The sequence below is a fragment of the Aulonocara sp. 'chitande type north' Nkhata Bay genome, linkage group LG15 (genome assembly GCF_057382095.1).
Source record: "Aulonocara sp. 'chitande type north' Nkhata Bay isolate Kocher_YH1m ecotype deep benthic linkage group LG15, A_spYH_male_GT1.1, whole genome shotgun sequence".
In the NCBI taxonomy this organism is placed as follows: domain Eukaryota; kingdom Metazoa; phylum Chordata; class Actinopteri; order Cichliformes; family Cichlidae; genus Aulonocara; species Aulonocara sp. 'chitande type north' Nkhata Bay.
Window position 1 is genome coordinate 17621906 of NC_141358.1, and position 13857 is coordinate 17635762.

The 13857-nt window shown below is 42.0% G+C and overlaps 1 protein-coding gene across 1 annotated transcript; it reads right to left on the bottom strand.

Moving 5' to 3' along the window:
* Positions 1-920: 920 nt before the first annotated feature.
* thbs1b (thrombospondin 1b) lies at positions 921-13065 on the bottom strand. Its single transcript, XM_086264715.1, has 23 exons — positions 12852-13065; positions 12611-12687; positions 11533-12092; positions 11338-11413; positions 10923-11003; positions 10689-10798; positions 10110-10235; positions 9001-9097; positions 7961-8134; positions 7656-7832; positions 7396-7569; positions 7011-7138; positions 6749-6901; positions 6338-6556; positions 6116-6223; positions 5556-5715; positions 5332-5450; positions 4634-4868; positions 4287-4514; positions 3900-4171; positions 3689-3786; positions 3462-3601; positions 921-3342 (listed from the first exon to the last, which is right to left on the bottom strand). The coding sequence occupies exons 2-23, from the start codon at positions 12672-12674 to the stop codon at positions 3335-3337; spliced, it is 3507 nt and encodes a 1168-aa protein (XP_086120841.1). The 5' UTR covers positions 12675-12687; positions 12852-13065; the 3' UTR covers positions 921-3334.
* Between the last annotated feature and the right edge of the window lie 792 nt (positions 13066-13857).

Here is a 13857-nt window from a genome sequence, read left to right on the forward strand (position 1 = left end):
GTCTGGTCTGTCTTATTCTGCATATGTCTTATGCAGCCACTGTGGCTCAACGGCCTAAGTCACAGGAACTCAAACATCAGCAGAAAGTCTAAGTCAGAATGCATCACTCTGCATGACAGCAGTCATTAGAAGTCACTGAGCTCTTGTTGTATTTCACCTGAGTGAATCTGAACTGTAAAGTGCACATGAAAAATTACCTGTATGTTTTCATTTTTAGGATGCATGCATTAGCAAGCTTTTGCAGCCATATGTCACCAGAACTCTGAGGTCTTCTATTCAGTGCTGGTTATCCATCCTTAAGTCTAAAAACTAAAGGTGTCAGAGCCTTTGCAGATGTTGCCCTACACCTTGAAACTCTTTGCCCTCTGATCCATGATCTACAAGCTCAATCAACTACAAAAGTTCAAAAAGAGCTTATTTTTTTGAACTGGCATTCAGGTAGCATTCTTTTAAATGCCCTTTTATTTCTAACATCCTGGTGTCCTTTTACTCCTGGTCTTAGTTTGTTTTTTTGTTTTTTTGGGGGGGCTCAGGTTTTCAGAAATCGGCAGTTACAAAATAACAACAATATAACAAATTCAGCACACACGTATATAATGCCTTTCAGTCAATGTCAAGGTTTGTGTCAACCTAATATTTGCATATTGCAAAAGAGGTCACACAGATCAAACTAAGGAGGAGACACCTGCGCCACATTCCTCATGAGGCCTTTATCATCGAGATGACGGAATGTACAAGTCTATCTGTGCTTCTGAGAAAGTAGGGGAAACATTTGACTGTGAGTAATTTTGATTGCTGTGCGCTGAATCTATAGATCTGATCAAATCTACTTGCGTTTTTGATGGATTTTGTTGGTGAGAGTCACTGTTCTCCATAAATCGTGGATTGATCAATGCTAGATGGCATGAAAAACAATAAAGTAATGAGAATGTTAACAACTATTTATTGTCTTAAAATACATAACAAAATAGTTGTGATGAATAAAAACAGCATTTTGCTTTGTACAACTATGAAAATGTTTACAGACAAGCAAAACTAATTGTACAAAAATATTGGTAACATTGATACACAATAACAAAAAAGATAAAAACAATAAAGAACATAACATCCTCACGTCAGTGTGCAAACCATTTATACAGATGGACATGTGCCCTTTAATAAGGCAGCAAATCCTGATAAATTATTTAAATAGCAAATTTCTACAAACACACGCGCGCACGCGCACACACACACACACACACACACACACACACACACACAAAATCAGCGTCTCACAAACCACTAAGACAAACAGGACAATAATTTATCTGCTAAAAACCGCATTGGACATACGTGATAAAGCAAAATACAAAAAAAAAAAAAAGAAATATCCCACCTTCTTATAATTTTCACTGTAGTAAATCATGGGATTGGGAGCTCTGCTGTATTTGTAGCTATGTCATGTTATATTATTTACAGCTCATGCTACAGTAGCACTAAGATGTCAATCATTTCAAAGGAATACGAAGAAGTACTTATGTTTTTGTTTGATCAAATTATACAACAGCAATGAGGTAATAATTGTACATCAACGATCTCCTTTGTTTTTCATCTCTCTCTGAAGAAAAGGCACACGGATCAGATACACTTCATGCTAAATAGCCCTGTCTGAAGAGTAACGAATTCTGGAGATAAAAGACAACGACAATGTTATGCATCCTGTATCTAAGCGTACCTGATTTGGGGTCAATTTTCACTGTGATTGGAAGGATACTTTTACTTTTTCAAAGTACAAAAATTTTGTTTACTGCCTACACTGTAGGCAAAAATCAATAAATTAGATGTATTTACATTATTTCATAGCAAATTCCCCCAAAAGTTGAGGGGGCTAAATCTCTTCGATTTCTACAGTTAGGATCTGATATAGGGAGTATTTTGGAAGAAATTTTGACTATGTGGTTATAGACTCAAGCAACTTTTTGTAAAATATAATTATCTCCATCTAATCCTGAGAGTTGTTAAGACAACCAGATGACATCAAAAAAACCAACAATACCTGTATGTAAATGATAGTTAACATAAACCAGTGCTGTCTTGCATTGCATACTTCCATAAGGCAAGTGTGACAAAACGCTCACATATGGCATCATGAAGAGCACAAGTACCCAGATAGGATACTCAAAACAGTCAGAAGATCAATATGAAATGCTGTACATTTCTCACCCACTAGCTAGCTCCAATTCCAGCTAGCTAGCTAACAGTAGCAGGGTTTTTTTCTAGCTTACACCAAACAGTGCATGTTATGGATTTGTCTGGTGTTTAGGTATGTTAAATTGAACTGTAATCTTCACTGTTGAGTAATTCTGTATTAAAAGAATCACCAAAGGCTCAAGAAGTCGCAAATTTTTACAAAACATGTTAGCTAACTCATCAAAAGCAACTGTTTTTTTTATATTAGGAACATGTTTTAGCATGTTCAGTTTGAGACAACTTTGCCGGAATTCATGCATTACGTAAGTATGCAGTGTACATACTGTGCTACTTGGAACTCTGCTCTTGGAAGTATTCAAATTGAGACAAACACAGTTCATAGTTCTTCTACCCTAGAGATTTTAGGGTAGAAGATTTAAGAACTTTCTTGTTCCATTCATGGTTAGTCTTCCACATACATTCTGTACATGCATGCAAACATTTATCCACAGCATCATATTCCCCTTATTTCTAACTTGCTCCCCTCTCAACAGTTTTCTTAAATCATTAACAACAAAAATTCCTACAAAATGTCATCTTCATTTTTTGAGTCCTCATAAGTTGTATTTCCAGGATCTACATCCTGGTCAGACTGGTAAGGCAAAGGAAATATTCTTCTTTATTTCTTTGGGAAGTCCATCTAGAAAGTGAGGCAGAAAAGGCTGAAGAGGTGAGACAGAAAGAGAGAGAGAGAGACGTAAAGACTTGGAAGTGCATAGTTGTTTATGAGGAGCCATTCCTGTACAGAGATGAATGAGGTCTTTCAGAGAGCGGGTAAAGCAGGCAGAGCGGGGATAGAAAGGTGTTGGTGACCTACAGGCTTTGTTGGGTTTTTTTTCACCTCTCCCTGCTCTTATAGATGTTAAGGATGGTGGTGGAGAAGGGGCTCTCTGATCCTCAAATGGCATTCAGCTGGTTGGTTTTCTTTCCAAACCGGCTTCAAGTTACCCTGAGGCTAACCATATGCCCTTCGCCCAGTCTGAGTGAGCATGCCCAAAAATAAAGAGTTGCGGCAATAAATCGGTCCCTGGACTTTGCATGAGAATATAGAAGTTCATACTTTATACAAAAAGGTGCATTCCTCAGAGCTTCCTGCGCCGTACATTTATGCATCTGTCAAAAGGAAGAGACATAACATGAAGAGATTGCAGAGGGTTTGTTTAATGTCTTTAATTCTAGAGTCCATTTTAATAGAACAATGTCAACTTTAGTGGTTTTCAAATAAAACTTACCTCTGCATTCATACTTGAGGTCTGAGAAGTATACCATCTCTTGTGAAAAGACAAAAAGACCTAGCCTTCCACCTGCATACGTCTTGTCATAGATGCTACCAGAATCAGCCATGATCTTCTTACCCTCATACATGACAACTCTGTGGAAATCAAGGAAAAATTAGACATTTGAATGCCAAACTCATGAAGGGTAACTACCTACAGACTCAAAATTATTTTCTGCCCACCGAATGTGTCCTGTTCTCGGCCTATGGATCAGATGCCATCTGTAGGCAGTGAAGTCTTTCCATCCAACGTTCTTTGGGTCATGCCAGAGAGTGCGAACCTAAAGCGTGTGAAAAAAATAAATAAAAGACATGAGTTTTTCTATTTTATTTAGGTTTGATTATCAAAAATAAATGTTTCAATTGTCCATGAAAGAACAGAAGTCCAATGTACCTGTCCTGGGGTGTTGCCTGTGTGCCAGAGGGCATTTCTGAGGTGCTCTCCTGGGCCGGTGGTGGAATTAACCACTTTGATGGACAGGCCAGAGTAACCTTGTGCCTTAGTTGGCTTATGTGACCAGTAGGTCTGTGTGATTTGCTTCCACATCACCACATAGAACCTGGAACTGGACTGGTAGCCAAACACAAAGCCGGCATAGTCATCATCCCTGTCAGTGTTGATGAAGAAAGTCCCACTGAAGTCCACTGCATTGAACTCATGGTAGCCTGAACAAAAACAGGTTGAAAGGGTGTCACGACAAGAATTGAATAGAAAAAAGAAACTTTCCTATTAGTCTTTGCAAAGTTACACATTTGGTCCAGAGAAATCGTTGGTACTTACCAACAGCAATGCCAGGGTCACAGTTAACAGTTTGAACCAGCTCTTTGCCCTGGTGGCGGACGACCCAGTTAGGATCAATCTGGGAGGTGCCTTTTGGATCCAAAGGAACCATCTGGAACTTGCGGAAGTCTGTCTCACTGATGTCAAAGTTCTCGGGACACACGTCATAGATGTCAGGCACATTGTCCTGATCAAAGTCATCTTTGCAAGCATCTCCACGGCCATCACCTGAAAAATACATAATCCAAATTATTTAATAATAATAATAATAATAATACCCAGGGTGTATAGATATATGTGTTCCAGCATAAAACTGCTTAGATGTATCCATGTCCAACTTTGCTCACCATCAGAGTCCAGCTGATCAGGATTGAACGCCAGCCTGCAGTTGTCTTTTTCATCAGGGATGCCATCATTGTCGTCATCATGGTCACAGGCGTCACCTTTGCCGTCCTTGTCATGGTCAGCCTGATTGGCGTTGGGAATATACGGGCAGTTGTCCAGGTTGTTCTGGTGTCCATCCTCATCAATGTCCTGGTTGCTGTCGCACTTGTCTCCCACGCGGTCATCATCTGAATCCAACTGCAAAATTAGAGTGTTTAAACATCCTAGTTAGATCTGGTTTATGGGGAAAATTGAGTATTAGCTTACTTGTACTCTATACACCACCAAATAACAGCTGCATTCATGTCTGAACATGTCTCTTTTGGCCTTTAATTGTGCGCTTCACTCTTTAAAAAGCACATCAGTTTAGACTTCCCCTCCTTCCCTTATTCTTCTCCTAATTCCTGTTGTTTAACACATTCCTCTTTCTCAGTGTAGCCCTAGCCCCCCACCACGCCTTACTGAACTAATGTGCCCTTCAGCTGCATACAGGATTTACTCCACCTTTTACATGCCATGATAATGCTTCAGCAACTACTGAAGCCTGCTTTGACTGAAAGGGAGATATAAAAGAGAGCCCGGGAGATGAATGTGGATTATTGTTGCCGGGTAAGACTGAAGCAAATGGGTAACAGCAATGCGTGTGTTTGCTTTTACACACCTGATCAGGATTATGTTCTAGTGGGCAGTTATCACACATGTCTCCCACTCCATCCAGATCTGTGTCTCTCTGGTCAACATTGTACACATAGGGACAGTTGTCCTTCTCATTCAGTATGCCTGGCATAAACGGAAATAAATTAGATGAAAAGGCAGCACAAAAGCAGAAAATATAAAAGTATTGTCTAAGAGTTATGCTGATTATTTTTTGTTTGCAGGTCTCACCATCTCCATCAATGTCCACTGCGCAGGCATCTCCCTCTCCGTTGCTGTCGGTGTCTGTCTGGTCTGGGTTGCTATTGTAGGGGCAGTTGTCGCAGCCGTCACCCACATCATCACGGTCATAGTCATACTGCCTGGGATTGTACACAAAAGGACAGTTGTCCTGTTTGAAAAAGAGAAAAACGCAGTGTTAGAGAAAGAGTCAATGACAGTTTTTAAGGTGCTGCGGTTGTAATTTCCAACTCCCTCCCTGCCCATTTACAGGGAGGGGGTGATGCAGGATGAAAAGCAGCTTTATTTGTAGGCTCTCTCCTGCATCAAATGTTGGGATTAGCAGCACACAGCGCAGCTCCTTCAGAACCTCAGCATTGGAATTTGAGGTTTTGGCTCAGCCTTGGGAGAAACATTTGTTTTTCTTTTGAGCGCCACCCTCCTCTACCCTACCCCCATCTCCACCTGTCCTCTTATTAGACAACGTGATGAATGCAAAAAGATGTGCACAGGCACCGTTTCACACTTATTCCTTGTACAATCTTATTTCCTGTCTGGAAATGTTTACTTACCCTATCATCAGGAATACCATCATTGTCATCATCATTGTCACAAGCATCTCCAATGCCATCCTTATCATAATCTTCTTGCCCTGAGTTCGGGAGGTTGGGACAGTTGTCCTGAATGAACAACAACAGAGTCAGTCTCAGCCATTATAAGCAATATTTAGATATTTTCACTTTAACTCTGCAAAAACATTGACATTTCTTTGCAGCTGCTTTGCTACTACGTACTTTTTTGCAGTGGTAGGTGGCGTTTTCAACACACACCAAATCTGAATTGGGCCACCCATCCAGATCTGTGTCCTCTCCGCAGATATGGCCATTGCCAGCATAACCAGGTTTGCACTCACATCGAAACATGGGGTCAGCAAAGTGTCCAAGATAGTTACAGCGGGCATTTTTGTTACAGTCATGGCTTCCATCGAGGCAGGGATTACGGGGTGAGCACACCTGTAGATTGAAGATGAGATGAATATCAGTGGTGAGACGAGCTCTGCATAGTTTAAATTCATGACATTCTCTCCTTAGAAAGGCACATATTCATCACAACACATTAGTATGACCTCTCCCTGTTATCAGTATTTGTTTAATAAAAGTTGTCTCTCTTGCTCTGTTTTTGGCTTCAAACAGGAATCTGCTTGCCTGCTTATTAGCGGCGGCCTGCTCCACACCATGGCCAAACGGCTGGGGTCCTGAGTAACGAGTTGGGCAGGGCAAACAGTTGTAGCCTGGAACGGTGTTCTCGCAGCGGTGCACCCCATTAAACTCAAAGCACGCATCAGGAACCTCTTTGCACTGTTTTCAGGATAAAAAAAGAATCACAGTTATGGTTACGATGTTGCCTGAATTCTAATATATGACTGTAGCTGCTTTAATCATTGAACAACAGCTAAAGACGTTTTACCTCATCAATATCTTTACACTTGATCCCATTGCCAGTGTATCCTGCTGGGCACTTCCCACACTTCCAGGAACCATCGGGAAAACTTGTGCACTTGGCACCAGCAAAGCAAGGGTTGGACAGACATCCATCTGAACACAGCAATGCAGTCATCAAAATCCTTCATATGTAACCTGCTTTTAATCTTAGTAATCCTAATCTTCCAGTTATGATCTCATTGAGATGGTACACTTACGTATATTTTAAAAAAAAACTTCAATAAATAAAACCTACATTGAAGTGGATGCCAACAATAATGCTGTAAAGACTAAATTTTAAAAACATGAATAATAAAAAATACCAAATACATGGAATATGTGGAACTCCTTTAAATGATAAAATGCCTCACCGATTGGGCAGGGGGTCTTGTTGCACCTCTGGATGTCCTTGGCTTCACCGACGCACTCTTTACCGCCGTACTGTGGTGCAGGATTATTGCACAGGCGTTTCCGAGTCTGTTGACCACCTCCGCAGGTGAGACTGCATGAATCCCAGGGAGACCAGGGACCCCAGTTGCCATTGACTGATGAAGACATGAAGAAAGCATGATCAACGTCTTCTCTTGCTTTACACAGTAGCAAAATCCAACTGTAGTATGAAGAAACTTACTGGGACACGGGGACTTTGTACACGTTTCAGTTTGCCGGCCTTCTCCAACACAGTCCTTGCCTCCTAGCTGAGGAGTTGGGGAGTTGCAGAGGCGGATTCGGGTGATGACACCAGCACCACAGGTGACCGAGCATGATGACCATGGTGACCAGTGGCTCCAGCTGCCGTCCTGCTTGACTAAAGGCCACAAGACAAGGTCAGAGATCAGTTATCAAGAGCCAAAAAGTTGAACCACGGTGACATCAAATCATAAAAAAGTCACACATATTTTCTGTCTGTTCTTGTTGTTGGTTAAGTTAACTCACAGCGCTTGTCACACTCCTGGAGGTAACAGTCTCGGGTTTGCACAGAGGTGCCCTCACAGTTGTTATTGATACGGTCGCAAGAGCGCCCACGCTGCTGGATGCCACGCCCACATGACACGGAACAATGGGTCCATTCAGACCACGGCGACCAGCCGTCCTCTGCATAGTCGCTCGCTGAGCAGGAGGGAGAGGGAGAGAATATGAGAAGGAGGCGAAGAGGGAGACAATAAAAGAGCTATTGCAGCGAAGCAGCACCCCCTCGCAAACAGCCCCTAACCTTAAATGAGGAGGGGAAGCTCTAAAAGCAGTGGACTAATGGTCTGGATTTAACTGGGAGACACAGCTGTTGTGAGCATACGTAGAGGACTAACTGGAGAAATAGAAAGGCCTCCTGTCCTCAGGATGGACAGGGATGCCCCACTGGCTTATGTTTTCCAAAGAGGAAACAGCTTTTGAAAACATGACCCTGGGTCTGTAATGACTTCAGCAAGTGGCTGAGGCCGGGATGAATGCGGCTCCCAATGTTTACTTTTAGGGAAGCATCGCAGCCAAGTCTGCCAAGGTATGAAGAACATGCCACCTCCCCTCATGTAAAAGATGGCTTCACTAAACAGAAAACCAATTTTCCATTCCCCTTTAACCAATTTGGCAAATTGCAGCCATTTCAACTTAAAGATTCAAAGATGTTTTAGAGCACAAAGCGCCAATGTTCCAAACACATAAGCACCCTTTCATACTAATGCAGTTAAATCATCTTTAAAACTAGCATTTTTTCTAATGAAGAGAAAGCTTTACATCAATACATCAAGGGAAATATTTGTGGTTTTTTGTTTTATATGGCAAATAAAATAGAAACAGCTCGCTCAGGGAATGGTACAGTGTTAGCTGAAATGTCATACACTTTACACTATGTGGACCATTAATGTAACATTTATAGTGCAGGTTTGCATACCTATAATTATTTTAATTACAGTGTGTCTTTGTATAGCTATGCAGGTCATAATAAAATGTGTTGGAGATCGTAGATTAGAAATGCTTACGTGTTCCACAGCGTGGGCAGCACTCTCCATCGGGAACAGTAGCATTAGCACAGGGGATCAGGGGGCAGGAGATCTTGCGACACACAGTAGCAGAGTTCTGCAAAAGCACAGAGATCAAATTCATTTTTAAATATTTGGATATCACTCAAGTTTTGCTGCAATTTTCCTCCAAACTCAGTCCAGGCACTCGGTCAAGTCCCAGTGCTTGAATGGAATTTGAAACACTGGACCCTTCACAACGGCGTCACTAATGTGGAGTTTGTGGGGTTGTTTAAATCCATTTAAATTAGTGCATGTTTGAAGATATGTTTTTAATCGAGGCCTCGCCCATGTACGTGCAACCATCTCATTAAATTCTCTATTGGTCATGTGAGTTTAATCATGGAAGAATGAGTGAGAAGCAAGAGTTCTGGCTGAGAACGGGGACCCCTGCAGCCAACACCTGCCGACTAGGTCAGGGGAGGGTGGGAAAGAGGCCAAAGTCCTAATAATGGATATGGGTTTCAGCATGGAGCCGGACTGGGCACAGAGCCCCGAACAAGTAAAGCCAGCCTGCCAGCACAACCTGTGAGGGTTCACTATGAATGACTCAGGCATAAGAACTGCCTTTTGACTATGCATGCTAATGTTCTCCCTCCAGGAACTGATCACTGACAGGGAAAAAAGCGGAACCTGGAAGAAGTAGTCTATCTGCACAGGGAGAAATAAGCAAATGAACCCACTGGTGAAATGCAGGAAGATTTCCTCCCAAGTATTTTACATCTACATCCTCTTGTCCACTTGTCAAAGCCAAGGTCTTGTTCTTAATTATGGGCAACGGATCACTTAAGTCCCTCAAGCCCCTCAAGGCCACAGTCAAGTTGAACTTCTGACAGCAGACCTGTCATTACAACAATAAAGACTGTTGGCCTCCTGCCCAGTCGCCACACTACTTACTAATTACTGACCAGATCAGTTGTGTTGTGGTTAAGTGTGTCTGCCCATTGTGGGCTGTCATCACAGTGTGCGTGCTTGTGTGTGTGTACATGTAAAGAGAAGTCAGAGCATTGAGTAAGTCCTCCTCACACGTGTGTTTAAGTACACTGGTGGGAGTGCTGTGGAGATCTCACCTGACAAGTGCACTCGGTGCAGTCATCCACGGTCCACTCGTCTCTGTTCTTGCGAACGATGCCATTGTGGATACAGACACCACTGTGAATTCCAATGTGGGATTTAATAAGCTTGTTTTCATCCGTCTGAGGAAAAGAGAAACAAGAAAAATAGACTTATGATAATGAGTTGTTAGCTTGGTTGTTAAAAGAGAAAAAATGTGAAGCCCCTTTTAAAATTCACAAAGTAACAGAGATACAATTCTGAAGAAATGCAGGAGGTAAGCAAATTCAGCGTCAGCACAGAGGAAAGAATTATATGATGTACAGAGTAATAAACAGTAAAACTACACAGTAAAAACCATTTGCAGTTTTTCTGATACTGATTTGCTGAAATTACAGATGATTTTCTGTCAGATGCCTTCTCAAGTTTCATTCACAGTGCAGAGCTTTACAAATATTTAAGAGCTCAGTATCTCCTTTGATTAAAATACAGACAACTGTACACACATCTGACGTACACACAGGCAAACAGATAACCAGCAAAGAGGCAGACGTCACTTAGGTTCTTCTACACTGTCTTCTGGGTTTGCTCCTTACCAGCTTGCGGAGTTCAGTGGACAGCTCCTTGACCACCACACCAAGACCCTTCAGCTCTTTAAACATACTGAGCAGGTCCTCACAGGAGAAGCCACACACCATCTGCAGGTCTTCACCAGAATACACAACAGTGAGAAAAACATACTTAATTTTTATTTCAGATTAAAATTATTTAATTCTCATATAGTTTAGAAAAGTTTGCAGACTGAGTGCATCAGATGCAGCAATGCCTACCTTTAGTCTTATGGCCACTGTACTCAGTTCTGATGGCCGAGGAGCCATTGAGGTTCCTCAGGACCATGGTGTCAGTCATGGCTGAAAGAAAAATACTGCTGTGAATCAGTATACTATTTCAATGGTAATATATTAATTAATAAGGTCGAGCATAATGCCCCGCAGCAGTAAATTATGCAAAAAAGTAATTAGTTCATTCTGCATAGGCTGGAGAACATACTGTGAGACCACAGAGCTCTGAGATATTTGTAAACTGGCATTCCTTTTTGGCATCTCGTAAACAGCTTCTCGGGCAGTGTTTGGTACAGAAATCAGCAGACAAACGGAGTACACGCAGATTTCTTTGATAAGGAATTGCTCGCACTTGAGAGTGCACGGAGCAGATGAGTGATTGGTAAACACTTTGAGTACTCACCGCTTTGGCATCCTTTGTTGCGCAGAATAGCTTCCAGAGTCGTTCCAAACACAAACCGCACGTTTTGTAGGACCCCCTGCAAGTATGAGTGTGCAGTTTAAGCACCGGTACACAATTCGAAAAGTTCATCACACTCAAAGTATTTAAAAAGAAATTCCTTCCTGACATATGCTGCTCCATTCTCTCAGCTCTCACCGTGAACTTGTCCTTCACGGCTCCCTTGCCAACCCTGAGCTGCGCGCTGGCCGGAGTCTCCTGCGTCAGGATGCTCTGAATTGGCGCATCCAGTTCGGCGGTGTTCACCTCATCGCATCCCACGTACAGCTTTGCCCAGTCCTCCTGCACGAACAGCGTGATATTTTTCCACTGACCCGTAGCCAAACCCACATCTTCGATGGAAACCACCTGCTGCTTGTTCTCGGTGGAGAAAACAATGTCCAAGGTGTTCGCTTTGCCGTTTGAGACGACCTCAAACACGGGTCCGGATCCATCCTTCTTCTCCACAGTCAGGAGGCTTCCCCTGGTGCGTCTGAACTGCTTAAAGTTGAGCAGTAGGAGGAAACCCCGCTCGGCATGGATGGAATCGATCAGGTCCCTAAACGAGTTCTCGGGGACCGGGGGGATCAGGTCCGGGTTGAGGATCTTGTAGGCGGGGCTGTACGGGTCGTCTCCTTTCACCAGGGTCACCCCGTGGTTCTTGCTGGGGACTTTGACGAGCTCAAACAAGTCATACACGCTATTGTCGTCTCGACTCTCTGCGGGTGAATAACAATAAGGAGTCAGCCTTTGTGAGGCGCTGGATTTCTATTGTTTTCACTTTTAGAGTACTGCAAAACGTTTTTAAAGCCATACCAGCTCCTTTATATTCTTTTTTTTAACCTCCTAGGACCTGGCGTCCACATATGTGGGCATCACATTTTGGGTTATTTAGACCAAAATATTAAATTTTGCTCTACAAGGGCCTGATATCCACTTACGAAGACATTATACTGCTACTGTTCTATCGAAAATTTAAACGAATATCCTCATAAGTGGCTCTCATGTTTCTTAGAAACAAAAATCAGGTAAAACAAAAAATCTGGTAATTCTTTGTTTTTACATTGTTTGGGTACCAATATGCCCAAATATCAAAGAGAAATCAAAATTGCATGCCATGGAAGAGGAGGTTAAATTAAAAACAAACACAAAAAACAAACACAAGCTTTCTTTCCCCTTATCTTCCACAAGAATCATACTGACAAGTTTTAACCAGTTCAAACTGAGACAAACTCACCTGCGACTCTCGCAGCCTCGCAGGTCCAAAGCATCAATAACAAAAATATCCCCGGCAGCTTCATGGTGATCTGCGGTCTGTGACAAATAACCACAAAAACACAGCAGTTCCATTTTAATTTAAAGCATTAATGATATTGTCAGAAAGAGTCAGCCTGCAGCAGGTATACACCTAAAATACAGCTGCCCAAAGAGCGATGGCTGACGCTGCTGCAAAAACACTCAGAATATTTACCACTTACCTGCTTAAAGCAGCAGGTCCAAAGTAATAAAATCCGGAAAAATCTGGAGAAATCCAACAATTAATCCCCAAGCATGAATTTGTGACGAGTTGTTTTTATGTATACATATATTTATAAAGTTCCACTGCGAAAAGAAGGAAAATAATGACAAAAAGAAATTATTGTATTTTAGTTTTTGTTATATAGAAATTTCTCCCTCCGGTGTCAGCCGCTAAAATACAGCTTTTTAAGCCGAAGGGGGGACAAAGTGCTATTTAAATAGTTTGATGCCATTCCTAAGAAGTAGCCTCGTCCAATCACGGTGAGGGGAGAAAAAGGGACGACCTTATCCTCTTAGGAGAGAGAGAGAGAGAGAGAGAGAGAGAGAGCGCATTTTCCACTGCGGGACCAACTTCACTGCGTTGCCTTCAGAGTCTTAATAGTCCAGTGTTTCATCTCAGCGTCCATCCATCAGCCCTCACAGGCACAGCTACAGCGACGTGACACATTTATAGCGACGTGTTTCTAACATTCACAGTAGAAAAAACAAGTCTGTTTTCAGACTTACTTCTGCTTTGAACTTTTTATATAAACTTGTTATATTTCTCATACTAATACTGTGGTGTATTAACTTTAAAAAATACTATAAAAATTACACAATGAACCACTTTTTTTTTTTTAACCTCTGCTTAAACAGATGAAAGCTAGATATCAGAGTATATTTGGTGTGACTTGAGCTTCACAGATTATGAGCCTCAGTTTGCTGCAGTTCCGGATCTATCCGCTAGGAGCCGACGTATTCACTCCAGAGATGCCCGAGGCATTTCAAGGTGTTGCTGCAGCACACCTGAACTGACACATTGTTTTCATTGCCATTCAGTTCAGAAGAACTATGTAATAAGGTATTATATAATTTATTTAGCATATTTGGGCATTTTTTAGTGCACCAAGCATCAGGTCTAGGCTTGATTGATTGAGGCTCAACCAAACAGAAGTGTGGGAAGTGGGAGTGACATATAGAAAACAT

Excerpts from the sequence above, each read along its gene's own strand:
- thbs1b (XM_086264715.1), bottom strand. The coding sequence starts at position 12,674 with ATGAAGCTGCCGGGGATATTTTTGTTATTGATGCTTTGGACCTGCGAG. Across the intron at positions 12,093-12,610 it reads CGAGGCTGCGAGAGTCGCAG|AGAGTCGAGACGACAATAGC; the intron begins GTGAGTTTGTCT and ends ATTCACCCGCAG. Across the intron at positions 6,557-6,748 it reads AGGCCGCCGCTAATAAGCAG|GTGTGCTCACCCCGTAATCC; the intron begins GCAAGCAGATTC and ends TTCAATCTACAG.